Below are 27,714 nucleotides of genomic sequence, written 5' to 3' on the forward strand. Positions count from 1 at the left end.
GCCAGGCCCATGTCCCAGGATGAGGATTGAGCTGGGATGCTGGGATCACCGGGGGGGGGTTTGCGGATTGAGCTAGGACTCAGTCGGGATTGTCCCGGGGCCCTGTTCCCTCCCCTGAATTACTCACACTTCATCACCCGGTTGGTGATTGACCGTTTCGCAGCCATGCCAACACGGCACAGTGGCGGTGACTGTCCCAGACCAGCCTCTCAGTCAGGCTCCCTGCCCAGTGCTCCCGCTCCCAGGATTACGGGCTTCGCTCGCGCCCTGTGGCGGCACCAGAATGTGACAGTGGCTGGCTCTGAGAGCAGCACAGGAGGAGCATAGATCCAGAGCGCAAAAGCATAAAAACGAAAATAGCGACGTAAACCAGAAAAGAGTGAACAATATTTAAGTGAAACAATGTTACGTGAGGACTTAAACACTCAGATGTGGTGGAATTGGAAAAACAGTTCAGACGTCACAGGGTGAGATGCACGAGTTACCTAGCTGGGCAGAACAATTACAGATTAACCTCAATACAAGTAAGAGTAAAACAGTACACACAGGAATGCTACAACATCCTGGGTTAGTGCACAGTCAATTCCAGCCTCACTTGACCCGGTGTTGTAACGCAATTGAAATTAACAATAAACTTTTAGAAAATACCCCACGTCTTCGCTCTCTGGCTGCCCGCTAACTACAGTCACCAAGTTTGTAAATTTGAACACAATTAATTTTTATCAATAGCAATATAATTGGTTAGATTTATGTCATAAGGAGTGTTTTAAGGGGAATAAAGGGAGTTGGAGGTATGTAGGGAGGGAAATCCAGAGCTTAGGGCCCAGGCAGCTGAAGGCAAGGCCGCCAATGGTAGAGAAATTAAAATTGGAGATGCTTAAGAGGCCAGAATTAGATCAGGTAAGAGAATTGTGGGGCTGAAAGAGATAGGGAGGAGAGAGCAAGATCATGGAGGAATTTGAAAACAAGGATGAAAAAGCCAATTCTGGAAAGTTAATTCAAACTGAGAGTAGGAAGGAGGGCACAGGCTCAAACCAATAAGAAGCAAATCTGGATCGGAGGAATCACCATTTTTTTTCTTTATTATAAATTTAGAGTACCCAATTATTTATTTTTTCCAAGGCGCAATTTAGCATGGCCAATCCATCTAACCTGCACAACGTTTAGTGTTGTGGGGGTGAAACCCATGCAGACACGGGGAGAATGTGGAAACTCCACAAGGATAGTGACCCAGGGCCGGGATTCGAACCAGGGTCCTCAGCGCCATAGGCAGCAATGCTAACCATTGTGCCACGTGCCGCCCGTGAATCACCATTTATAATGGGTAGGCTGCAGCCTGAAATCAATTGAGACACAATTAGCAGATGATTTTTGGAAGAACCTTTAGATCCGCCGGTGTGAGCAGCTGGATGATCTCGCCCAAAGAGTTCATTCACTGACCAACAAGAGCAACTACTCGCTTACAACATTGCAACAAGAGACCACCAGCAGTTATTAAGAGGAACATTCCCTGTGAAGTGAAAGGTCAATCCTTTGACAGATCTTAGGACTTGTGTCTTGATCACAGACAAGAGGAACAGTAAAAGAATGGAAGAGCACATCTCTATTACCATTTTCCGTTCCTCTCAATTTTTTCCTCTCCTTTACTTGACAATCTGATTGTTGCTTGGACACATTGTTCGCTGCACACTGGTACCTCCCAAAAGTGCCCATTCTTCATGCTTAAGTTTAGATATGCTGATGATGCATGCTATTCAACTATGGTGTGCAGACCTCAATCTGTCAACATTGATATCAAAAACCAATTATGTGTAATTATCCCTGTGCACTTACACCCTCTGTCTAATACAGGCTTTGCAGCGTCACCAGTGACCAGCGAATATAATTCCAACGTCATAAGTTTTAGAAGATGGTTTCCATCATAAATGTGAACTTGGTCATTTACAGTGGGAATAAAACAAAAGATAGTGGGCAGGATTCTTGTTGGCTGACACCGAGATTGGGCGGAGAACAGGTCCCGATGGTAAAATCGCGACTGGCGCTAATTAGATGCCAAATCGCAATTCTCCGTTACCTCGACAGTGGCGCCAAAGCCGTCTGGAATGCACCTACTGCAAACACCCTTTGCATATCATTACCGGGCCCGACCCAGAATTCCCCGGGGCCTGCACGTTTCTCCGCCTCCGATGGGCCGAGTTCCCTGTGGCGCGGTTCACTTCTACTTTTAAAAATCGTGAAACCGGCGTCATGGATGCTGAGGGAGAGAGAGGGGGTACGGAAAATGTCCAACATCGCCATTGTTTGCTGACAGTTGTGCCACTGGCCAGGGGGCTTCTGTCAGGGCTTGGCGGAGTAGCAGTGGGTGGCCAGGAGGTGGGCTGTGGGGTTGGGGTCAACGGGCATGGAACACCTTTTTCACATCCAGAAAGGCAGCCATGCAACTGGGCACAGCCACTGTGAACTTAGGGCCACGGGTCGTATGGGTATCCGCCCAGGCCACCCCCCTAGGTACCCTTTGGTCCCAGCTGACCCATCAGCTGCATGGGTGTGCTCCAGCCCCCGGTGTGAGCCCCTCCACAGTCACTGAAACGGTCCAGGTTCGGCACCAATTTTGCTGTCGTGAGACGGATTCTGCGCCGGCATCAACACATAGTCTCAGAAACGGAGAATCCCGCCCAGTATGTATGGTGGAAAACAAAGACTGAATCACATCTGAGGTAGGTTCTTTACTCAGAGAGTAGTAAGGGCGTGGAATGCCCTGCCTGCAACAGTAGTGGACTCGGCAACACTAAGGGCATTCAAATGGTCATTGGATAGACATATGGACGATAAGGGAATAGTATAGACGGGCTTTAGAGTTGTTTCACAGGTCGGCGCAACGTCGAGGGCCGAAGGGCCTGTACTGCGTTGTAATGTGCTGTGTTCTATGTTTTATGTTCCATGTATGTGCTGGTCCAATTCTTCCTCAGTTTCCAATCCCTTTTCATTTGAAGATGACACTTGGTCATAATTACCGGTGGCAACACAATGGTGGAATCAACTCGTGTCCATAACACACTCCGGCAAGTTACAGCACAATTGTCTGTGTTTGCAGAGTTTTCATTTATATAAAGTCTTTCAAAACCTCAGGTTGGTCTATCGTTGTAGCCAATGAAGGACATTCTTGAAATGAACGATTGTTAATGTTGGGGACGTGGCAGATAAACCGTGTGCAGCAAGCCCCCAGAAACAGACACTAGCCAGCTATTCGGGTTTAGTGGCCATGGGTGAGGGATAATTATTGACCACAAAACTGGGAAGAACTTTCTTATCTTTCTTCATAAGTGGCATGGGGCCTATCACATTTCTGTAAGGTTTAACATCTCACCCAAAAGACAGTGCAGCACTCCCTCAGTACTGCATTGACGCGTCAGCCTGTCTCATACACTCAGGCCTCTTGAGTGAGACTGCACCCCACAGCCTTCTCACCCGGTGGTGAGAGCGGTACCAACTGAAGTATGGCTGGCAACTCAAAGTGTCATCTTCCAAACTTTTCCTTTAGCGCAGCCCATGAGCGCAGACGTCCACAATGCTTTTAATAATTGTGCTACACAATTGCTCTCGATGGACGGGCGGTCGCCCAGGGATCACTCCAGCTTTTCAATCGCCAGGAATTGTATCTGTACTGTTTCCAAGGGTGTGGTTCCCCCTCCCAAGAATTCCCAAAGAATTTCTGTACTTTGCCAATTTGACATCTTTATGTTATTTTTAATTAAATCAAAGCTGGCTTTTCCATGTTCGCTGATTAATGTTTATATGAAAACACATGCACGCACACATACTCACACCTTAAACAGTTGAAGGTAGAATCAAATGACACTGTGTTGGTGCCAATACTGTGTGCTCCCAAACATTTGCCAATGAGCAACAATGCAAAGTACAATGTTGGGTGATTGTGACACAGCAAACCAGGTCCCACCCCATCCTCACCCCCCACCCACCACCACCACCCCACTATGATCAGTTCAATATAGTTCCTTGAGTCACTTGATTCAGAGCAATACCAGGCACAGTAACAATAGCGAGGACATTGGGAACAGTAAAGGCACTAAGTGATGTTTAGCAGCAAGCACACTCACTCCTGACATAAGCCAAAGATGGGACATAAGCACACCTCTCTGAGGAACCAGCTGCACTAAAAGGAGATTGTGCCAATTTTCCTTACTTTGGGCTGTTGCAGTGCCTTTCCCTGTAGTTTACTCCACCGTCGCAAGTCCGCGAGCATTCCGACCACTCTGACCAGTTGGACCACTGACCATTAATGGGCTTGGGTCCGTCGTCTCCATATTTCAAGCACTGACCTCGTCGACACCACTGTGAAGATATAAGAGTTATAAGGTTGAGCCTGCGGTGACTTGCTAACGTTAACCTTTTGCAAACAGCATGCAAACACCTGGAAATGCAAAGTTCCGAGCAGCAATGGTGAAAAGAAAGTCGGTGCTTTGTCGGGAATCTGGGGTAGCCAGACCTACCTTATGGAGCGCCGGATCTTTTTTCCCGGGCCAGAATCCCAGCAATTCCCTACAGGGAACAAGTCGAGATCGGACTGCGAAGTGTACCGTAACGCCCTCCCTCAAATCAATGAATCAGTTCACCATAAAGCAACCTGACACCGACATGCTTTGTTTATTAACGCCTCAACCACCCATCAAGACAGAGTCCCTTACAGCAATGGTATTGAAGTAATATCTCTCTAAATATCAGACAGCAAGGAAACTTAGCTCTCCTTGCTTAGCATCTCTAAATCTTGGTTTCCACAGAACAGCACTTTAGTGCAAAAGCTAGACTGTCCAGCTGCGCTGGAGACGGTGGGGCACATGAACAACAATTTCTTTTGTAGTTTATATTGCGCTCACCCTTTCTAACCTCTGCTAAGAGGATTAACACTTGACATAATAAGGGGGCATTAACTGATTGATACCAGCTGAGATGATCGCATTGGCACTGACCATGGGTGTTTATTCCTGGCTGTGGAGAACCCCTGGTAGCACCAAAATTATAATCATGTGATAAATTTTGCAGTCCAATTGTTGAGGGCGATAGAGATACAGTATAATTAACATTAGGAATGACAGCTTGGAGGGGTGCCAACATTCATCTTGTGTCGTGACTCGGAGGAGTAATGCACCAAGCAATTTATCATTCAACATTTCATCTCCGTCTACAACTACACGTTCGGCACAGAATATCGAGCATTGGGAATAATCTCAACAATTAAAGATGTTAATACACGACTCAGGGGCATTGCCTGAACTCTTGAGTAAGCATACAGGCAATTTTTTAAATAGATATTTAAATCGACCTCAGGTTTCTCCCCTCCTCTCCTGAAGGCACTGACTCACGCTGGAGTATGGCCAATGAGTTGTTAATCTAAGGTGAGGTCTTGGCCCACACCACCAGGCTCTATAGAAACCTGGCTTGTGCAGCTGGCACTCTTCAAGCTCGAACCCTGCGGCAAGTCAAGTCAGGTGGAGATCAGTCAACTCAACAGAGATGAGGGATCAGGCAGAGAAAGGACATTCTTAGTCTGTAGTATAATAGGGAGGGGTGGGGGTAAATTATGTCATTGAGCCCCTGGGGAGCAACACTGAAGTATGATTTGGAATGGGTGAGACTTTTCATTTTGGTTTTTGCTCTTCTCCCTCAGCCAAGGGTGTCATGAGAGGAGCAAGAATCCCGAACACACTCCATTAACATAACATTTCACCGAGAGTTGATCGTAAGTGAGCACGTTTGGTGGTGCAGACTGTACAATCTAATGCCCCTCACCTTGTTGGGCCCGCAGACTGTGCCCTCTGCAGCTGGCATGAACTTGGTTTCACATCTATGGCCACTCTTGTGGCACCAAAGTGCTTTGCAAATGTCCTAAAGTGAAACGGAAAAACAGAAATTGGCTTCAGCAACATTGAACATGCTCACCTCCCACAGCAGAACTGCAGAGACGCCCTCCCCGCACCTTCTCCCCATCACCACAACCACCACCTCCATCTTCATGGTCAAATTTTTAGGAATGGTAGTTGTTCCAAATTAAGAAGCTTAGTGCACGAGACAGATCTACATGAGGTAGATTACTTCCACCAGGCTGGTCGAGTTCAAGCATTCATAAAGAAACTACGCCATAAGTCTCTGTCAGTTTGGTTCAGTTGATAAAATTCTTAATGCCCAGTCAGAAGGTTGTGTGTTCAAGCCACATTTCAGGGCATAACAAAGGCAGATATTTCACAAGCTAACACTGATGCAGATGCCACCTTCTTGCCTGTTTGTCTTACATCTCACAGTAATAGAATTGGACTCTCCCTGTGCCTTGACTAACATTCTTCCCCTCAACTACGACCAGTAAGAACAGCTGAATAGTTGCACACTGGATCGGGTCCCTGTCTGAGGCAGAAGCCTGGTGTTCAGTTCTAACTCCAGGACTTGAAGGCCAAACAACGTGGCCAAACGGGTTGAGTGTCTACTTCTAAATCCTTCCAACATACGTCAATGACGGTCAGGGCAACAGAAATTCCTGGTCAGCCGTGTGATGGAAATTAAGTTCAAGCCCCTACCATCCACAGTTCCAACATGCGTGGAAAAGTGTATGTTGCAACAGCAACTCAGACTCCTTTAGGGGTGGTGGGAGGGCTGATGCGGATCGGATTGGTGACAACAGCAATCGGGCTTCTCCATAACCCTTGACACCTTTAGAGTCTAGAGATCTATCTATTTCTTTCTTAAATATATTTAGTGGCTTGACCTCCACAGCATTTTGCAGCAAAGAATTCCACAGGTTCACCACCCTCAGAGTGAAGACATTTCTTCTCATCTCAGTCTTAAATGGCCTGCCCCACATTCTGAGACCATGACCCCTTGGTCTAGCCCCACCCCAGCCAGAAGAAACATTATCCCGCCATCAAGTCTGACCAGTCCTGCCAGAATCTAATACTTTTCAATTAGATCCCCTCTCATTTTTCTTAATCCCAGCGAACAGGCCCAGTCAACTCAGTCTCTCTTCATACGACAATCCTGCCATCTCAGCGATGACTTGAGCGAGACTAAAAAAGTGACAAAAAAATCATAGAATTTACAGTGCAGGAGGAGGCCATTCGGCCCATCGAGAATGCACCGGCTCTTTGAAAGAGCACCCTACCCAAGGTCCACACCTCCACCCTATCCCCATAACCCAATAACCCCACCCAACACTAAGGGCAATTTTGGACACTAAGGGCAATTTAGCATGGCCAATCCACCTTACCTGCGCATCTTTGGACTGTGGGAGGAAACCGGAGCACCCAGAGGAAACCCACAAACTCCACACAGACAGTGAACCAAGCCAGGAATCGAACCTGGGACCCTGGAGCTGTGAAACAATTGTGCTAACCACCATGCTACCTTGCTGCCCCTCAAAACGTGTCCAGCTTGCTGGGGAGTGGTGCTTAGGCTGAGGGCAGTAGCGGGGAATGACTTGGTGCCAAGTCCGTGGACACGGTGTCTCTCCCTCGGAATCGAGGTAGCCTGGCTCAGACCGCTATTGCTGCACGCTGTGTTTTAAACGCACCCCTTTTGATCTTACCTACAGGCTCCTGGCTGCTCACACTGCTGGATCTGCCTGTGGCTTGGGGCAGAGGTTCGGGGATCCTCCCATATTGTATTCAGGTGAGGGGGGGGGCGGGGGGGGAGAGAGCACAGGGGAGAGGTCGGGGATTCTTTTGTGGACCTCAGAGATCGGAACGCCATTTACAAATAGCGTCCCTATCTCTTGCCACAATGGGGAGTTCCGGCAAGCAGAGTTATCCATTGTAAAATACGGGGCTAGTGAGTCCTTGGCTGCGCATTCCCCATTCAGGTCCCTCATTCAACCCGAATGCCGGGAAATACGCGGCTAAATGAAATGAAAATGAGAATCGCTTATTGTCATAAGTAGGCTTCAAATGAAGTTACTGTGAAAAGCCCCTAGTCGCCACATTCCGGCACCTGTTCGGGGAGGCTGGCACGGGAATCGAACCGTGCTGCTGGCCTGCCCTGGTCTGCTTTCAAAGCCAGCAATTTAGCCCTGTGCTAAACAGCCCCGGTAGGGGACTTTATTCCCTTTCGCCTATTGTCTCCCAAATGGAGAATTCCGGCCGGGTTTATGCTTGTGAGGTTCTGCCCTGTAATGGCTCAGATATTGGGACTTCTGGGGGATGCGGAGGACTGAGAAAGTGGGTGAGCAACATTGTATTGTGAGTAATTGAAAGTGAGTCAGGGAGTCACACAGCCAAAACTGAAGCAGGCCTGGGAGAGAACCTTTACAAAATTTAGCTTCACAACCCAGAGTGAAGGACATTAAGGAAGGGAGGAACACTGAACCACAGAAATAATACAGAAAAGCACAGACATGCTCAGGACATGCAAATGGTCCAGCACTTTGCCGGCGTGAATTGAAAAGCATTGAGGGCAGCATGGTAGCATTGTGGATAGCACAATTGCTTCACAGCTCCAGGGTCCCTGGTTCGATCCCCGGCTTGGGTCACTATCTGTGCGGAGTTTGCACGTTCTCCCCGTGTCTGCGTGGATTTTTTCCGGGTGCTCCGGTTTCCTCCCACAGTCCAAAGATGTGCAGGTTAGGTGGATTGGCCATGATAAATTGCCCTTAGTGTCCAAAATTGCTCTTTGTGTTGGGTGGGGTTACTGGGTGATGGGGTGGAGGTGTTGACCTTGGGTAGTGTGCTCTTTCCAAGAGCCGGTGCAGACTCGATGGGCTGAATAGCCTCCTTCTGTACTGTAAATTCTATGATAAGATAAGGTAATCCATATCACTTTACATAATGACAGGAAATTGAAAAGAGATGAATTAAGACAGTTAATGAGATAAATGCCTTTACTGAAGGAAAATTAAATGGTCAGAAGTCATGGTTGCCTAATTTAGCAGGTTCGACCGCAATCAACTCATACTGGTGATGAAACTGTATCTTTCCACAATTCTACATGAGGGAATCTCCTTTTTTATAGTCACCCTGTGTTAATTAAATTGCAGCCACTCCAGTTAGAGCATTGCAATTTGTTTAGGGGTGCCCCTGGGCAGGCAAGTCAAAAATCAATTAAAAACCTCGCTGCTGGCAATCGTTGGTACGTGCACAACACAACCAACAGATGTTGATGGGACCAGGATCAGTGCCAAATCGGAAATATACACACCAAAGCAGGCTCTTATTGCCTCCATGCTGGCAAGATGGGGGAAATCCTCCAAATCACCTGCTCTTGATGATTATCTAACGACCCCAAAACTAATTGGCAAAACCCGTGTATCACTAACAGGCATTTTACAAGGTGAAAGAGTGACCAATCCCTGGAAACCCACAAGTAAACAATCATTTGAGGAGGGCACAAAAGGAGAGAAGATTGGCAAGGACAGAGAAGAAAAAATGGCCCCTTGAATGAGACAAGCTAAGGCTACTGGCTCCTCTGGAATCACAATCCTAAATGTCCTCCAGAATTCAATGATTAAGCTGATGAAAAAAACAATTGTAATCACTGGTTTCTATTCCAGTGCCACCATTCAGCAATCACATCCGTATATGAATGCGCAAGGACGAGTCAATGACTGCAGTGCATTCTGAACAATTGCCTTTTTGTTGCAAATGAGGTATGGGAGATCTGACCATCAGTAAGAGCAGCCCATGTGGCGATAATGTTATTAAACATTTGGGTGTACAGTCTCCAGATTTTGATTTGAACTATATTGAAAGTGATTGTGTACAAAATATGATGAAGTTAGCCTCTGCTCCCGGGGTATGACTAAACAAATGTAGCCATTTGGGTTGGGCTTTTCATCTACTCCGGATCATCAAAGGGCTGGGTGGAGAGATTATGTTTCATTTCAGCTTTTCGTAACACAGATAAAGGAACCATGGAGATGATTCAGCCACGGACTCCGCACTGGCCCTTTCCAAGAACAGTCCAGTTTGTCCCACCCCGACGCTCCTTCACCATTATCCCTGAATATGTTATTCTTTCAACTATTTATCCGATTTCCTTTTGAAAGATACTTCCTGAATCAGTGTGGGCCACCCTATCAGGTAGTCCTGGTTTCCCAAACCTTTCCAACTGCAGGGTGAGGTGGGAAGGTTGCCCCCAGTGCGCACAAAGCACTTGGGTGGATGAAGCCCGACCCCCTTCCCACCTTTTCAAAGAAACCCTTTCAAAAACAGCCTTTGCAGCTCTGGTCCACCTGCCACAGCCAAGTGAAGGCACTGGAGGTGAATTGAGGTCTGAAGTGGGAAATGGTTCAGAAGGGCACTTGGCACAAAAGATGGCTGCCTGACACACGAGATGGAGACACAGAGAATAAAGCAGACATAACTGATGCCTGGAGTCCAGCGGGGTGCCAGTAGGACAGATAGGAACAGATCCAGGACAAAGGGAGCCAGACAGGAAGATTAAGAAATATATAAATGCGGGACACCATTTGAATAAAGCTGACTTCAGCCAAGGTGTACACAATGATATGCTGATACGAATGTCTTGGGCCATTTCCTTAAACAAACGGACAATCGATACTGCTTTCCTGCTGCTACCTGTAACCTGTAAAACCTCTTTAACTATAACCATGTGTAAATGGCAAAACGCTTACAAATAGCGATGTACAATCTATAAAATGTTTAAAGAGAACATGGTGATAATTGTTTTGTATCTGGGCTCATTGTGAACCCAAAGTATAAAATGAATGACTGCCATTCAAACCATGAAAAAGGCTGGCTACTGTACCGCGGGGTACGTACGCTTTCTCCCGAAGCTTTGTGTAACAATAAAATTGCTCTGATTTGAACACAGTAAGTCTGACACCTGAAGTGGTTGATTTTTCCCACAACAGGTCCTTGATTACCAATTGATTGGGCAGTTATGGGCTGCAACCGGATAGGCAGGGAGGGGGTGGGTTGGGCATCCAAGATATTTTAAATGATTCCTATCCCACCCCGGCACCCCCACAAAAGACATAGCCAATTGGGGAGGGGGTAATCAAACAGGAAAAGGCCACTGTATCCATCAAACCACCCTGTTTGACATCATGGGCTGGATTTTCCGTTGTGAGTCTGGCCTACTACTGCTGCCAACGAGGACGGGTCATTTTTGCACTCCATTCACTGGCGGCAGGGTTTTATACTCCCGCCACCTGTCAATGGGATTTCCCACTGAAGCTATCTCATGCTGCCGGGAAACCCCTGGGTGGAGGGGTGCTGCCGGTGGCTACCAAAGAATCCTGCCACCAGTGAACGGCTGGAGAATTCTGGTCCACATCATCAGTCCACTTCATTATTGTGTCATGTGAGATAAAAAGCTGGTAGGTAGAGCTAGTGAAGTGTTTGCATCACTACCGGAGGAGGTAACTGGAATGTATGAGGAGGTGAAGAAATCCACCTTAAGTGCATTTGAGCTAGTGGCTGAAGCTTACAGACAAAGGTTTAGAAATTTAAGGAAAGAATTTGGTCAAACATACATGGAGTTTGAAAGGCTCAAACAGAGTAATTTTGATAGGTGGAGAAGGGCTTTGAAAATAGACCAAACTTATGAAGCTCTCAAGAGAAATTATACTTTTGGAGGAGTTTAAAAATTCAATTCCTGTAGTGAGAACTCATGCGGATGAACAGAGGGTTAAAACTGCGAGATTAGGGGCTGTTTAGCACAGGACTAAATCGCTGGCTTTGAAAGCAGAGCAAGGCAGCACGGTTCAATTCCCGTAACAACCTCCCTGAACAGGCGCCGGAATGTAGCGACTAGGGGCTTTTCACGGTAACTTCATTGAAGCCTATTTGTGACAATAAGCGATTTTCATTCATTTCATTCAGCAGCGGAAATGGCAGATGATTATGAATTAGTTCATAAATCAAAGATTGGTTTCCGACATCACTTTCAGCCGGTGAGTGATAGAAACTGGGGACATGAGAAATATTCAAGTGGTAAAGGTAAAGGTGATCTGATGGGAGACAATAAAGAGAGTGTACCTCAGATTAAAAAAGAAATCCAGGAGGGTGGAAAAGAAATGAAAAATGTCAAATGTTTTCACTGTAATAAACTAGGCCATGTAAAGTCACAGTGTTGGTGGTTGAAGAAAAGCACTGGAAAGGCTGATGTGGTAAAACAGGATAAGACAGTGGGGTTTGTTAGAGTGGTAAAGGAAAGCCCAAGGGAAGCGAAGGAGGTGCAAACGATTGTACAGCCTGTTCAAGAAGTAATTGTTAAGAAGGTGCCAGATGTCTTTAAAGAATTCACTTGTGTGGGTAAAGTTTACTCCTGTGTATCAGGAGGAGCAGGTAAAGAAGTCACAATTTTAAGAGATACAGGGACTAGTCAATCTTTAATGGTAAGAGATGAGGAATTATGTAGTTTGGGAAGAACGTTGCCAGAAAAGGTGGTGACATGTGGAATTCAGGGTGAGAGGAGTAGCGTTCCATTATATAAGGTAAGGTTGGAAAGTCCAGTGAAGAGTGGTGACGTGGTAGTAGGAGTAATAGATAAACTATCTTGTCCAGAAATACAGTTTATCTTGGGTAATGATATAGCTGGATCGCAGGTGGGAGTGAGGCCCTACTGTGGTTGATAAGCCAGTGGAAAATCAGTCAACTGAAGGGTTGAAGGACGAATATCCTGGGATTTTTCCGGATTGAGTAACAAGGTCGCAAAGTCACAGGTTAAGAAAAGAGGAGCAATCAAAGAGTGAAGATGAAGTTGAAGTGTAATTATCAGAAATGATTTTTTGATCGGATGGTTGGAAAAGAACAAGAACAGGTAGAGGATGAGGCGGATATTTTTAGTTCAGGAAAATTGGCGGAGTTACAACAGAAAGATGTAGAAATAAAACGGATATATCAGGAAGAGGAATCTGAGAGTACACCAGAGTATTATTACCGTAAAAATGATGTCTTGATGAGAAAATGGAGACCTGTACATATGCAGGCGGATGAAAAGTGGGCAGAAGTTCATCAAATAGTATTGCCGGTAGGGTATAGAAAGGAGGTGTTGCGAGTTGCACATGAGGTACCAGCGGGAGGTCATTTGGGAATAAGGAAAACTCAAGCTAAAATCCAGAAACATTTTTATTGGCCTGGACTACATAAAGATGGTAGTTAAATTTTGTCAATCATGTCACACATGTCAAGTGAGAGGGAAACCTCAAGCAGTGATAAAACCAGCAGCCTTAATACACATTCCAGCATTTGAGGAACCTTTTGCAAGGGTCCTAATCGATTGTGTAGGACCGCTTCCTAAAACAAAAAGTGGGAATCAATATCTTTTGACTGTAATGGATGTGTCTACTAGGTTTCCAGAGGCCATTCCAGTACGTAATATTACAGCTAAAAGGATTGTGGAGGAGTTACTTAAATTCTTTACTAGATATGGACTACCCACAGAAATTCAATCGGATCAAGGATCGAATTTTACTTCAAAGTTATTCAAAGAAGTTATGGATAGCTTAGGAATAAAACAATTTAAATCAACTGCGTACCATCCAGAATCGCAAGGAGTGTTAGAAAGGTGGCATCAGACATTAAAGACAATCTTGAGGGCGTATTGTCAAGATTATCCAGAGGATTGGGATAAAGGAATCCCATTCTTACTGTTTGCAATTAGGGATGCACCTAATGAGTCTACCAAATTTAGTCCTTTTGAACTAATTTTTGGTCATGAGGTAAGAGGACCACTTAAATTGATTAAGGAAAAATTGGTGGGTGAGAAATCGGAAATTGCACTATTGGATTACGTGTCAAATTTTAGGGAACGATTAAATAGAGCAGGTGAATTGGCTAGACAACATTTGAAAGTTGCACAAAATGTGATGAAACGGGTAGCGGACAAGAAATCCAAAGTTCGTAGTTTTGCCAGTGGGGATAAAGTTTTAGTGTTGTTACCAGTGGTAGGGGAGCCTTTAAAAGCTAGGTTTTGTGGACCGTATCAGATTGAAAGGAAATTAAGTGAGGTGAATTATGTCGTAAAAATACCAGATAGAAGGAAGACTCACCGAGTGTGTCATGTGAATATGCTTAAAAGGTACTTTGAAAGGGAAGGAGAGAAAAAGGAGGTTGTAATGATTCTAACTCAAAGTGACGAACCAAATCCAGATGACTGTGAATTTGACATACCTCAAATTAAATTGGAAAATGAGGATGTTCTTAAAAATTGGGATGAATTGTTAAGTTACCTTCCAGAGGAAAAACAAACTGACCTGAAAGAGTTATTGATATCACATGGGCAAGTTTGTAGAGATAAATTGGGAAGTGCTAAAATGGCTATACATGATGTAGATGTGGGAAATGCTGTTCCTATCAAACAAAATCCATATCGACTTAATCATTTAAAATTGGCACAGGTTAACAGAGAGATTGAGAGTATGCTGAAGAATGGCATAATTGAAGTGAGTTGCAGCCAATGGAGCTCACCCATAGTGATGGTACCTAAACCAGATGGTACCCAACGGTTGTGTGTGGACTATAGAAAGGTGAATGCAGTTACATGAACAAACTCTTATCCTGTCCCACCATTGAAGGATTGCATGGATAAAGTGGGACAATCTGCTTTTATTTCCAACTTCCAGACATGGAAAGAACATTTAACCCATCGTATGGAGTTCTTCGATCGACTTCAGGTGGCGGGTTTGGTGATGAACCTAGCCAAATGTGAATTTGGAGAAGCCGGAATCACTTTTCTTGAGGAGTTTCTGACATCCTCAAGGCGAAGGGAAGCAATACGATCTCTTGACATGAATGAATTTGATCGAACAGCTGTGCAAAAGCTTTGTGGTGTGATTACTCCACTGATGGAATTGCTGAAGAAACCTAAAAAAATTCAATGGACGGCGGATTTTCAACAGACATTTGACTGCCTGAAAGCTGTGATCACCAATGTTCCTGTAATGGAGAATTGCAAGGGACTCTGTGGTCAGATTGAACAAAATTATGTGATTCTAAAGAGAAATGCCGAGGAGTAGAGGAATGGATGGATCGTGCAGAGACTTTGTTCAAAGAGATTGTCAATCGAGAAGGATTTCGGTTGGAGGAAGAAGAGCAAAGAAAAATGGACTATATTATTATGCCTGTTTGCGTGTGGTTTTTTTTGTGAAACGTAAAAGTATTTTTACTGTGTGCATTTCTTAGTGGATGGTGCAAAAGTGAAAAATGAAACCATCTTGAAGTTGATGGTTTATTTTTTTATCTTGGTGGGAGGTGTCATGTGAGAGTGCCTTTAAGACATGATGGTTAAGCAAAGTACATTTAAGAAAACAGTGATGTCATAGAGTGGGTGGAGCTCAGCTCAGTTCAGCCATTTTGAAGTTTCAGTTTTTAAAAAAAGTGCCTGGTTGTTTTGCTGTGAGCTGATTAAAAGGAGGAAGCCAGTTTGATTGGATTGGATTGGATTTGTTTATTGTCACGTGTACCGAGGTACAGTGAAAAGTATTTTTCTGCAAGCAGCTCAACAGATCATTAAGTACATGAAAAGAAAAGGGAATAAAAGAAAATACATAATAGGGCAACACAAGGTATACAATGTAACTACGTAAGCACTGGCATCGGATGAAGCATACAGGGTGTAGTGTTAATGAGGTCAGTCCATAAGAGGGTCATTTAGGAGTCTGTGACAGTGGGGAAGAAGCTGTTTTTGAGCCTGTTTGTGCGTGTCCTCGGACTTGGAGTCAATGGATGGGAGGCAGGTTCGTGCGATGGACTGGGCGGTGTTCACGACTCTCTGAAGTTTCTTGCGACCCTGGGCCGAGCAGTTGCCATACCAGGCTGTGATGCAGCCCGATAGGATGTTTTCTATGGTGCATCTGTAAAAGTTGGTAAGGGTTAATGTGGACATGCCAAATTTTCTTAGTTTCCTGAGGAAGTATAGGCGCTGTTGTGCTTTCTTGATGGTAGCGTCGACGTGGGTGGACCAGGACAGATTTTTGGAGATGTGCACCCCTAAGAATTTGAAACTGCTAACCATTTCCACCTCGGCCCCGTTGATGCTGACAGGAGTGTGTACAGTACTTTGCTTCCTGAAGTCAATTACCAGCTCTTTAGTTTTGCTGGCATTGAGGGAGAGATTATTGTCACTACACCACTCCAGTAGGTTCTCTATCTCCCTCCTGTATTCGGACTCATCGTTATTCGAGATCCGGCTCACTATGGTCGTATCGTCAGCAAACCTGTAGACGGAGTTGGAATCAAGATTTGCCACGCAGTCGTGTGTGTACAGGGAGTAGAGTAGGGGGCTAAGTATGCAGCCTTGCGGGGCGCCGGTGTTGAGGACTATTGTGGAGGAGGTGTTGTTGTTCATTCTTACTGATTGTGGTCTGTTGGTTAGAAAATCGAGGATTCAGTTGCAGAGTGGGGAGCCAAGTCCTAGGTTTTGGAGCTTTGATATGAGCTTGGCTGGGATTATGGTGCTGAAGGCGGAGCTGTAGTCAATAAATAGGAGTCTAATGTAGGAGTCCTTGTTTTCGAGATGCTCTAGGGATGAGTGTAGGGCCAGGGAAATGGTGTCTGATGTGGATCGGTTGCCGGGGTATGTGAATTGCAGTGGATCAAGGCGTTCTGGGAGTATGGAGGTGATGCGCTTCATGATCAACCTCTCAAAGCACTTCATTACGACTGAAGTCAGGGTCACTGGTCGGTAGTCATTGACAGCAATTTGAGAAGTTCTGGTTTGCTGTGAGTTGCTTGAAGGGAGAGAGCCAGTTCATAAACAGCTTGTGTGTGTCTGTGTGTTTCCAGAGAGCTGCAAGTTTGAAAAGAGCTTGGGAATGTCTGTGTTTGCAGGGAGCTGGATCTCTGACATAAAATACCATCTCTGGATCATTTGGGTGATTTAAACTTGTAATAGTGAAGCCTTTAACCTGATGTGATTTTGTTTAAAGGTGTTAAGTCTCTTGGAAGTTTGAAGGAACATTTTAAGGAATTATTTATCATAGAATCATAGAATTTACAGTGCAGAAGGAGGCCATTCGGCCCATCGAGTCTGCACCGGCTCTTGGAAAGAGCACCCTACCCAAGGTCAACACTGCCACCCTATCCCCATAACCCAGTCACCTCACCCAACACTAAGGGCAATTTTGGACACTAAGGGCAATTTATCATGGCCAATCCACCTAACCTGCACATCTTTGGACTTTGGGAGGAAACCGGAGCACCCGGAGGAAACCCACGCACACACGGGGAGGATGTGCAGACTCCGCACAGACAGTGACCCAAGCTGGAATCGAACCTGGGACCCTGGAGCTGTGAAGCAATTGTGCTATCCACAAGGCTACCGTGCTGCAATGTTTACTGTTTACTGTTGCAATATTTTCTGAGTTATCTTTGAAGTAAGGGGTGTTAAGAGAGCCAATGTTTATTTAAGATGTTAAGTTGAGTTCATGGAATAAACAGTGTATTGTGTTTAAAAACCCACGTGTCCATAATTGTAATCCCACACCTAGGGAGCAAGCCGTGTGCGCGGAAAAGCAACAAATCCATTAAAGGGAGAGGTGGGTTGAACTCCATGATACATTTTGGGGTTCTGAAAACGCCTCCCCATAACAATTGTCTCTCCCCAATCCAGTTCACTTCCGAAAATCAATTCTGCAAAATTCCTTGTCAGTGAGGAAAATCAACCACAGAATCCTCAGTTTCCAATGCCAAAGCTGACATTATTCCTTTCTGACCAGTTGCCTTTCTTGGTGCAGTACTCTCAATGGACCAACAGCTCAGTAACCAGAGAGAATGTGAATTCAGTCAAAGCTTTAATGAGTCGAATACAAGTGGATGTGCCTCCAAATTTGTGTTAAATGGAACTTCACAATAATAAACTTTATTGTTACAAGTAGGCTTGCATTAACATTGCAATGAAGTTACTGTGAAACTCCTCCAGTCGCCGCATTCCGGCACCTGTTCGGGTACACAGAGCGAGAATTCAGAATGTCCAATTCACCGAACAGCACGTCTTTCGGGACTTGTGGGAGGAAACCGGAGCACCCGGAGGAAACCCACGCAGACACGGGGAGAACGTGCAGACTCTGCACAGACAGTGACCCGAGCGGGAATCGAACCTGGGACCCTGGAGCTGTGAAGCAACAGTGCTAACGATTGTGCCACCATGCCCCTTTACCCCATGAATGCGTCCCTCTGAAACCCCATATACCGACAAATGCGGTCTTGGTCAATAACAACAGATTCCAATGCTTTCACCTTCTCTGCGATCAACAACACGTTTAACTTTCTCACAGGTTAAGCCACACCCACTGGTTTTGCACATCATTCAATGGGATTTACGTTTCTACTGGCGGGATTAGTCGATGACTTTGACGTAATCAGAATTTAGTGTCCTCCGAGTTTGACTCGTCACGATTTCACTACCTATATAAAGGCTTGGAAGCCTGAATTCAATAATAAACAAGGAGGCGGAAGGAGTTCAGGGTGGGGTACAGACTCAGCTGCAGCCTCCAGAACTCAGCTGACAAATCAGAGGACTTTAGGGGGGTAATTTGAAAGCAGCATGTCCCACCAACACCAGACGAGAAGGGAACATGCTCTGTCGGCTACCTCTCTTTACACCTTCCCCAGACCTCTGCCCGACTCTCACCGTGAATTAGATTACAATTGAAGTTATTGTTCCAGAGATGAACAGTTGGATCTTAGTTAAAACTTCTGGGTACCTCAACCCCTACTAGTCTCCTCGTCACCCTACCCCACTTCATACATAAAGAACATAGAACATACAGTGCAGAAGGAGGCCATTCAGCCCATCAGGTCTGCACCGACCCACCTAAGCCCCCACTTCCACCCCATCCCCATAACTCAATAACCCCTCCCAACCTTTTTGGTCACTAAGGACAATTTATCGCGGCCAATCCACCTAACCTGCACGTCTTTGGACTGTGGGAGGAACCCGGAGCACCCGGAGGAAACCCACGCAGACACGGGGAGAACGTGCAGACTCCGCACAGACAATGGCCCAGCGGGGAATCGAACCAAGGACCCTGGCGCTCTGAAGCCACAGTGCTATCCACTTGTGCCACTGTGCTGCGCTTGGTGCTGCCGAGCTGCCCTTCGGAACAACTTCCTTCAGCAACAACTGCCCCCGTGGAATCACCGACTGCCATTCCATCCATCATGTTTGTGCTGGTTCTTTGACAGAGCTACCGAATTATTCATAGAATTTACAGTGCTGAAGGAGGCCATTCCGCCCATCGAGTCTGCACCGGCCCTTGGAAAGAGCACCCCACCCAAGCCCACACTTCCACCCTATTCCAGTAACCCCACTTAACTTTTTTGGACACGAAGGGCAATTTATCATGGCCAATCCACCAAACCCCGCACATCTTTGGACTGTGGGAGGAAACCGGAGCACCCGGAGGAAACCCACGCAGACACGGGGAGAACGTGCAGACTCCGCACAGACAGCGACCCAAGCCGGGAATCGAACCTGGGGCCCTGGAGCTGTGAAGCAACTGTGCTAACCACTATACTACCGTGCTGCCGTGAATTAGTATCGCTCCTGCTCTTCCCTCATAGCCCTGAAAATATTTCCTTTTCATTCTTGTCCAATTTCGAATTGAAAATTACCACTGATTCGACCTCCAACACTCTTACAGGCAGTGCATCCCAGATTACAACAAACTGCGTGAAGAAATTTTCCTCCTGCTTTTTGCCAATTATCTTAAATCTGTGTCCTCTGGGTACTGATTGACACTGTCCTTCGTTTCTCCCCAACGACTCGATCAAAACATCTCCTAATTTTGAACACCTTCATTAAATCTCCCTTGAATCTTCTCTGTTCCGAGGAGAACAGATTCCCCAGACTCTCCACGGAACCAAATTCCCTCATGCCCTGGTGCGTTTTTGGCAGATCTTCTTTGCACTCTCTCCAAGTGCCAGACCCACAACACCCAAGAAGCTCGATACCATCTCAGCTAAAGCAGCCCGCTTGATTGCTCCCCCTTCCACAAGTGTGCCATCTGCAGGAACTCACCAAGGCTCCACAGACGGCACCTTCCAAACTCACAACCAGTACCATCTAGAAGGGCAAGAACAGCAGATACACGGGAACACCCCCACCTGGACGTTCCCCTCCAAGTTACTCACCACCCCGACTTGGGAATATATCACCGTTCCTTTACTGTCATGGGTCAAAATCCTGGAACTCCTTTCCTAACAGCACTGTGGGTGTATCTACACCACATTGACGGTTGAAGAAGGCAGCTCATTAGTATCTTCTCAAGGACAATTAGGGATGAGCAATAAATGGTAGCCTAGCCAATGACTCCCTTGTCCCATGAATGAATTTTTAAAAAGGCACTGATATCCTTATTAAACCTTTGTGCCAGAATTTGACACAATCCCCTAACCAGTGATTTAGAAAGGCTGATCATCACTTCCTTTCCTTTGTATTCCATGCCTCTACTTAGAAATCTATGGATGCCAGCAACTTTTTTTGGAACAGGTTTATCAACTTGTCCTTCCACCTTCAATGATTAGCACATGGCCAGCAGATCTCTTCATTCATCCCTTTAAAATTGTACCATTCAGCTGAGACTGGTAATCCCTCTTTCCAAAATGCATCACTTTCCACTTTACTGCATCAAATTTCATCTGATATGTGCTGGTCCAGTTCACCAGCCTCTCTCCACATCCTCCGAGTGCCTCGTGCTATCACCCTCACTGATTCCCACATTTCGGAGCTTTGTGTGACCTGCAAACTTTGAAATCATCCCCCGAAAACGCAGGTTCAGGACAATAATTAATTTTTAAATAGCGAGTCTGAAATGAGTAAAATAAGGCACATCAGACAGAAAAAAACTCACGGTGGCAAGTTTAACTGTACGGGATAAGAAAAGAAGCAGGTTAAACAGGAATTAACTTCATTTTTGATTTAAGGTACTGAACTAAAATGGGCAGTTTAACATTTCAGGAACAAATTCATCTGTGGCAGTATGAATAGTCTTTGTAATATTTGCATATGTTGCAAGGAAAATGATGCCTTTCACATCTGCCAACTGGTTTAAGGTCGATGAATTGTGTGATGGTAATTCTCAGTAATCTTTTTCAGGTTAAATTCCGAAAAACTTGCCGTGAATCTTTTCATATAACCATTGATATTGCAACAACGTGTAATCATTGCAAATAGCATTTTGGTTATCTCTTACAAAAGAGCGAGTAACTGCGAGGAGTACGGTGAAAATAATTTCAACTGGGGTTTGGAGAACCTTACCAAATTCCCTTGTCAAAATCATCCTCAAATCAGAGCCTATATTCTGTTTTAACTCAAAGCCTTTGCCAATTAATTTACTTGTCCCTTGCATACTTTTCCAAACAAAAGCTGGGGGTGGGGGGAGAGAAATTTCATGCATATAGCCCTTTGGCAGGGCTCCGTCTGCCCTCTCAGGTAAGCATATAAGTAGCCAGAATACTTTGTTGAGGACAAGAGGAGTTAGTTCTCCCAAGCCTGGCCAATATTTGTCCAACCAACAGCATAAAAATAGATAATCATAGAACATACAATGCAGACGGAGGCCATTCGGCCCATCGAGTCTGCACCGACCCACTTAAGCCCTCACTTCCACCCTATCCCCGTTATCCAATAACCCCCCCCCCTCAACCCCTTTGGACACGAAGGGTAATTTAGCATGACCAACCTACCTAACCTGCACGTCTTTGGACTGTGGGAGTGTGGTAATACCAGGTATTGCGGAACCTGAGAGGTGGATGACCATTGGCTAGACCCAGGAGTCTACCATTGGCTAATGCACATAGCTCCGCCCTGAGAGGCGGAGTATAAGAACCGATGCCGTCCCAGCAGCCTTCACTTTCTGTATCGAAGCTGCTGGGAACAGTTCTAGCTGATTAAAGCCTATTAGTTATGACTCACCTTGTCTCGAGAGTAATTGATTGCGCATCAATTTAATCGGCTATTACTTCAGTTGAAAGGATGGATCTCCGTATCAAACCGGAGTGCCTTCAGCTCAGCCCCCACGTGGACAACTCCGCTGCTATCTTCAAGCATTGGCTGGCGTGTTTTAAGCACTACCTCGACACAGCCGCCGACACCCCCACGGAAAGGTAGAAAATGCGCCTTCTACGCTCGCGGGTCAGCCCTGGGATCTACCCTCTGATCGAGGAGGCGGAGAGCTATGCTGCAGCTATCGAGCTGCTAGAAGGACATTATATCCATCCTGTGTACCAGGTCTACGCCCGTCACCTGCTGGCAACTAGAAGGCAAAGCCCTGAAGAAACACTGGAAGACTTCTATCGGGCACTGCTAGTGCTGGGCCGAAACTGTGGCTGCCCACCAGTTTCGGGGAACGAGCACACGGAACTTTTAATTCGGCCCGCTTTCGTGGCAGGTATGACTTCCCCCGACATCCGCCGAAGGCTCCTAGAAATGGACACACTGGGACTTACTGAGGCACGGGCCCTGGTGGGGTCCATGGACGTTGCGTATAAAAACGCGCTGGCTTTTGCCCCCGGACGCGCGCCGCCCCCCTGGGCTGCGGGGCAACCCGTCGCGGCAGCCCCACAGACTTTTCCTCTAACCCCGCTAGCCTGCGCGGCGAGACGGCCCACTATCGCCGCCGGCCAACGCTGTTTCTTCTGCGGGCAGGCGAATCATCCCCGCACGCGCTGCCCACCCCGCACCGCCACCTGCAAAGCGTGCGGCAAGAAGGGCCACTATGTCGGGGTCTGCCAGGCCTGCGCCGTGGCCGCGGTCTCCAGCGACTATCGGCAGCCTTTCTTTCAGGGCCCGGCTGTCCAACACCCACCGCCACCCTCCTATCCCCAGGCCACGTGCGACCCACGGCCGCGGCCATTTTGCCCCCCGGCCACCACGCTGGATGGGTGGGCGCCGCCATTTTGTCCCTTGCCGCCGCCATCTTCTGCATCCCCGGACTCCATGTGCGACCCATGGCTGACGCCATCTTGGATGGGGCCTCAGGCGCCCAGCACAGCCGACTAAACGCTGCCCGACCAGAACTCTCCTTTACTGCAGCTAGCCTCGGTGACTCTGAACCAGAGTCGGCCCCTGACGCTAGCGAAAGCTACTACGACGATCTCCATCAACGGCCACCTGACGACATGCCTGATCGACTCTGGGAGCACGGAAAGCTTTGTGCACCCCGACACGGTAAGGCGCTGTTCTCTTGTCACCCATCCCGTAAACCAAAGGATCTCCCTGGCCTCCGGGTCACACGCGGTGGAGATAAAGGGGTTCTGCTAGCGAACCTCACTGTCCAAGGCATGGAATTCCGCAATTTCCGCCTGTACGTTCTGCCGCACCTCTGTGCAGCCACCCTCCTTGGGCTGGATTTCCAGTGCCATCTGCAAAGCCTGACCTTTAAATTTGGCAGCCCTATACCCCCCCTTACTATCTGCGGCCTCGCGACCCTTGAGGTCGACCCGCCTTCCCTCTGTTTGCGAACCTCACCCCGGATTGCAAACCCGTCGCCACCAGGAGCAGACGGTACAGTGCCCAGGACTGGACCATTATCAGGTCGGAGGTCCAAAGGCGAGAGGGTGTCTTCAAAGCGAGCAACAGCTCCTGGAGGGCTCAAGTAGTGGTGGTAAAGACCGGGGAGAAACATAGGATGGTCATCGACTACAGCCAGACCATCAACTGGTTTACGCAGCTGGACGTGTACCCTCGCCCCCGTATAGCCGACCTGGTAAACAGGATTGCGCAATACAAGGTTTTCTCCACGGTGGATCTCAAGTCTGCCTACCAGCAGCTACCCCTCCGTAATGGTGACCGCCAGTACACTGCCTTCGAAGCAGATGGGCGGCTCTATCACTTTTTAAGGGTTCCCTTTGGGGTCACGAATGGGGTCTCAGTCTTCCAGCGTGAGATGGACCGAATGGTTGACCGGTACAGCTTACACGCAACGTTCCCGTATCTTGATAATGTTACCATCTGCGGCCATGACCAGCAGGACCACGACACCAACCTCCGAAAATTTCTCCAGACCGCAAATACCCTTAATCTGACCTACAATAAGGATAAATGCGTGTTTAGCACCGACCGTCTAGCCATCCTAGGCTACGTAGTGCGAAGTGGAGTCATAGGCCCCGACCCTGAATGCATGCGCCCCCTCATGGAATTCACCCTCCCTCACTGCCCCAAGGCCCTAAAGCGCTGCCTCGGCTTCTTTAGCTATTACGCACAGTGGGTCCCCAATTATGCAGACAAGGCTCGACCCCTGATCCAGTCCACAATCTTTCCCCTGTCAACGGAGACCCGCCAGGCCTTCTGCCGCATCAAAGCAGAAATTGCAAAAGCCACAATGCGCGCCATCGACGGGTCCCTCCCCTTCCAGGTCGAGAGCGATGCGTCCGACGTAGCTCTGGCGGCCACCATCAACCAAGCGGGCAGGCCCGTGGCTTTCTTCTCCCGCACCCTCCATGCTTCCGAAATCCGCCACTCCTCGGTCGAAAAGGAGGCCCAGGCCATAGTAGAAGCGGTGCGACACTGGAGGCATTACCTGGCCGGCAGGAGATTCACTCTCCTCACGGACCAACGGTCGGTTGCCTTCATGTTCGATAATGCACAGCGGGCAAGATTAAGAACGACAAGATCTTGCGGTGGAGGATAGAACTCTCCACCTACAATTACGAGATCTTGTACCGTCCCGGGAAGCTGAACGAGCCTCCTGTGCCCTGTCCCGCGGCACTTGTGCCACCGCACAAGTGGATTGCCTCCGGGCCCTCCACGAGGACCTCTGCCACCCGGGGGTCACTCGTTTCTTTCATTTCATCAAGACCCGCAACGTGCCTTACTCCATCGAGGAGGTCAGGACCGTCACCAGGGACTGCCAAATCTGCGCGGAGTGCAAGCCGCACTTCTACCGGCCAGAGAGGGCGCACCTGATAAAGGCTTCTCGTCCCTTTGAACGCCTCAGCATGGATTTCAAAGGCCCCCTCCCCTCCACCGACCGCAATACGTACTTCCTGAATGTGATTGACGAGTACTACCATTTCCCATTCGCCATCCCCTGCCCAGACATGACCACAACCACCGTCATCAAGGCCCTGCAGGGTATCTTTACACTTTTCGGTTTCCCCGCATACATTCACAGTGATAGGGGGTCCTCCTTTATGAGCGACGAACTGCGTCAATTCCTGCTCAGCAAGGGCATCGCCTTGAGCAGGACGGCAAGTTACAACCCCCGGGGAAACGGGCAGGTAGAAAGGGAGAACAGAACGGTCTGGAAGACCGTCCTGCTGGCCCTACGGTCCAGGAATCTCCCAGTCTCCTGCTGGCAAGAAGTCCTCCCGGTGGCCCTTCACTCCATCCGGTCGCTGCTCTGTACTACCACAAATCAGACACCTCACGAACGTCTCCTTGTTTTCCACAGGAAGTCCTCCTCCGGGACCTCGCTCCCAACCTGGCTAGCGACATCCGGACCCATCCTGCTTCGGAGACATGTGAGGGCGCACAAGTCGGACCCATTGGTCGAGAGGGTCCACCTGCTGCATGCCAACCCCCAGTACGCCTATGTAGCGTTCCCCGAAGGCCGCCAAGACACGGTCTCCCTTCAGGACCTGGCGCCCGCCGGAGCCCCACGCGCACCCGCACCATTGCCCCCACCCCCACCCTCCCCGCAGCACGTGACCGGAGGGTCAGTACTGCCGCTCCTACCCAGGCCCGAACAAGCACTGACGCCCCCTACAGGCCCCTCCCCCTTGCCCACATTTCGCCCCAACAGCGCCGCCGAGGGGTGACGAAGCTGCCTGGGAGGAAGACACCACTTTGTTTCCTGGCGTTCAGTCGAAAAGGGGACTGGCAATATCTTTTGCCTTCATATTTACAAACCTAAACTCTTACTGCAGAAAAGAAAATTAATCTGCTCGCAACGTTTGGATATAGCGGTGCTTTAATAAACCCCGTGGTTTGGATCCAAACCAAAAGCTGGCCCTGTGCCACATCTGACAGCGTTCCTCATTAAAACTGGCAACAATGGCACAGTTTGAAAAGTCATTCTTTCAAAGCCTATCTCACCGAGCAATCAGTGCTCAAAAAAACCCCATTCAATTCGCACCATGAAACCCGTATGCTTGCACTGCTCATTAAACTTAGTGTGGTCATATGACATTGCTGGAACCTAATCATCTGTGAGCTGCCCGGAGCCTGTTAATGCAGCAAAAAAAAGAGGCTGACTTTGCATTTTCAGTTTGGCACTCGGAGGAACAAGGTTCCCACGAACCGCAACCACCGTGCACAGAAACGCGAAGGATCGCTGAGGGCCGTGTCCTGCACCTTCGCTACATTTACTGGAGTCGAGACATATTCTAACAGTGTCAGCTTGGCTCAGTGTGTGGCCCTTGCTGCTCAGCCAGGTGGATCATGGGTTTGAATTCCACTCCAGGACAGTATAATGCAGTATTAAGAGAGTGGTCCTTCAACCTGACGCTCACCCTTCCACATCTCCGCCTCACCCCCCCCAAACCCACCGGCACCACCCCACTTATGTGAAGCAACACCGCAGCAAATCCACTCGGTGTACTATCCAATGCTTATCACTCAAGCAACAAAGGCTAATAATAGATTTACTTCACTGCACCGGTGACTACATTTCAAAAGTACTCCATTGATGGTAAAGATATTCAGGTCCTCCTGTTGCGAAAGGCACATCTTTTCATTTGCTCTGTGGCGCTGTGCCCAAGCAATTCACTGCACCCGGGACAAGACAGCCGCAGAGTATACATCGACCATCGGCAGAGTGGGTTTAATGGGGTGAATGATATTTCCTTGACGCGTGCTTCGTTACGCTGTTAGTTTGTCCTCATTAAGTCAAATATAGTTACTGGAGAAATAAATCATTACAAGCTGGTTACTAGCAGAACAATGACTGATCAGTCGAGAGTTTGGGTTCAGTCAGGGAAAGTTGTCCATTAACTTAATGTCACCCGAAACAGGGAATAGCTTATTTTCACATGGCACATGATTTTCTTTCTCACCAATTTTCTTCATCTCCCACAATCCGTCAGCCCCGACAAATTGCTGACTTCTCGACAGAATTTGCTTTCAACAATGCCAGTTTCCCTGTGGCGTCCCCTTGACTGGGCATTAGTCAAAAGTGAATCTCACTAGTGAGTGTCGGCAGGTCATATTACCATGGGGAGGGACATCAATCAAGGCCGGAATTCTCCAGTCGTCGGGATTCACTTTTCCCGCTTGCAGCGCACCCCCGCCTGTGGGTTTCCCCACTGCGTGGAGTGGTTTCAATGGGAAATCCCATTGACAAGCGGCGGGAGGACATAATCCCACCGCCAGCGAACTACGCGCGGCTAAGAGACCAGAGAATCCAGTCCCGTATCTGGTGACAAATCCGCATGTGCACACATTTCCAACTGGTTATTTTCATTTCTCTATCCTTGATACTCTGGAGCCAACTGTAGCATCTTTGTCAACTCTCCAGTTGAGATTAGCCAAGTCACTGTGAAAAAAAAGTCTGATGTATTCCTCAACCATACAACTCAACGGGAATATCATGCGGTTGACTACTTTATACAATGCAGAAAGAAAATCAACTGAGATTTGACCAATCCTGCTCAAGTATCACAATCAAAATGGACGGGGACAGGACATCCTGAATTTATCATCCTTCGGACTTGGGGGTTGTTCATTCAATTGCTTGAGTGAGCGACCCAAGTTGTCAGCGTACCTATTGAGCACGTTGGCACAAATATACTGTCGTAACAAGAAGAGAAT

At 47.6% G+C, this 27,714-nt stretch overlaps 1 protein-coding gene across 1 annotated transcript in view; it reads right to left on the minus strand.

Moving 5' to 3' along the window:
• The window catches only part of adamts18 (ADAM metallopeptidase with thrombospondin type 1 motif, 18), a 301,723-nt gene that overhangs the window by 130,707 nt on the left and 143,302 nt on the right, over window positions 1-27,714 (minus strand). The window contains exons 11-12 of the mRNA XM_072517824.1: window positions 5,809-5,904; window positions 4,205-4,353 (exon numbers count right to left, since the gene is read on the minus strand). Coding sequence (XP_072373925.1) covers window positions 4,205-4,353; window positions 5,809-5,904 — 245 coding nt within the window. The remainder of the gene's footprint in view (window positions 1-4,204; window positions 4,354-5,808; window positions 5,905-27,714) is intronic.

The sequence above is a fragment of the Scyliorhinus torazame genome, chromosome 10 (genome assembly GCF_047496885.1).
Source record: "Scyliorhinus torazame isolate Kashiwa2021f chromosome 10, sScyTor2.1, whole genome shotgun sequence".
Lineage (NCBI taxonomy): Eukaryota > Metazoa > Chordata > Chondrichthyes > Carcharhiniformes > Scyliorhinidae > Scyliorhinus > Scyliorhinus torazame.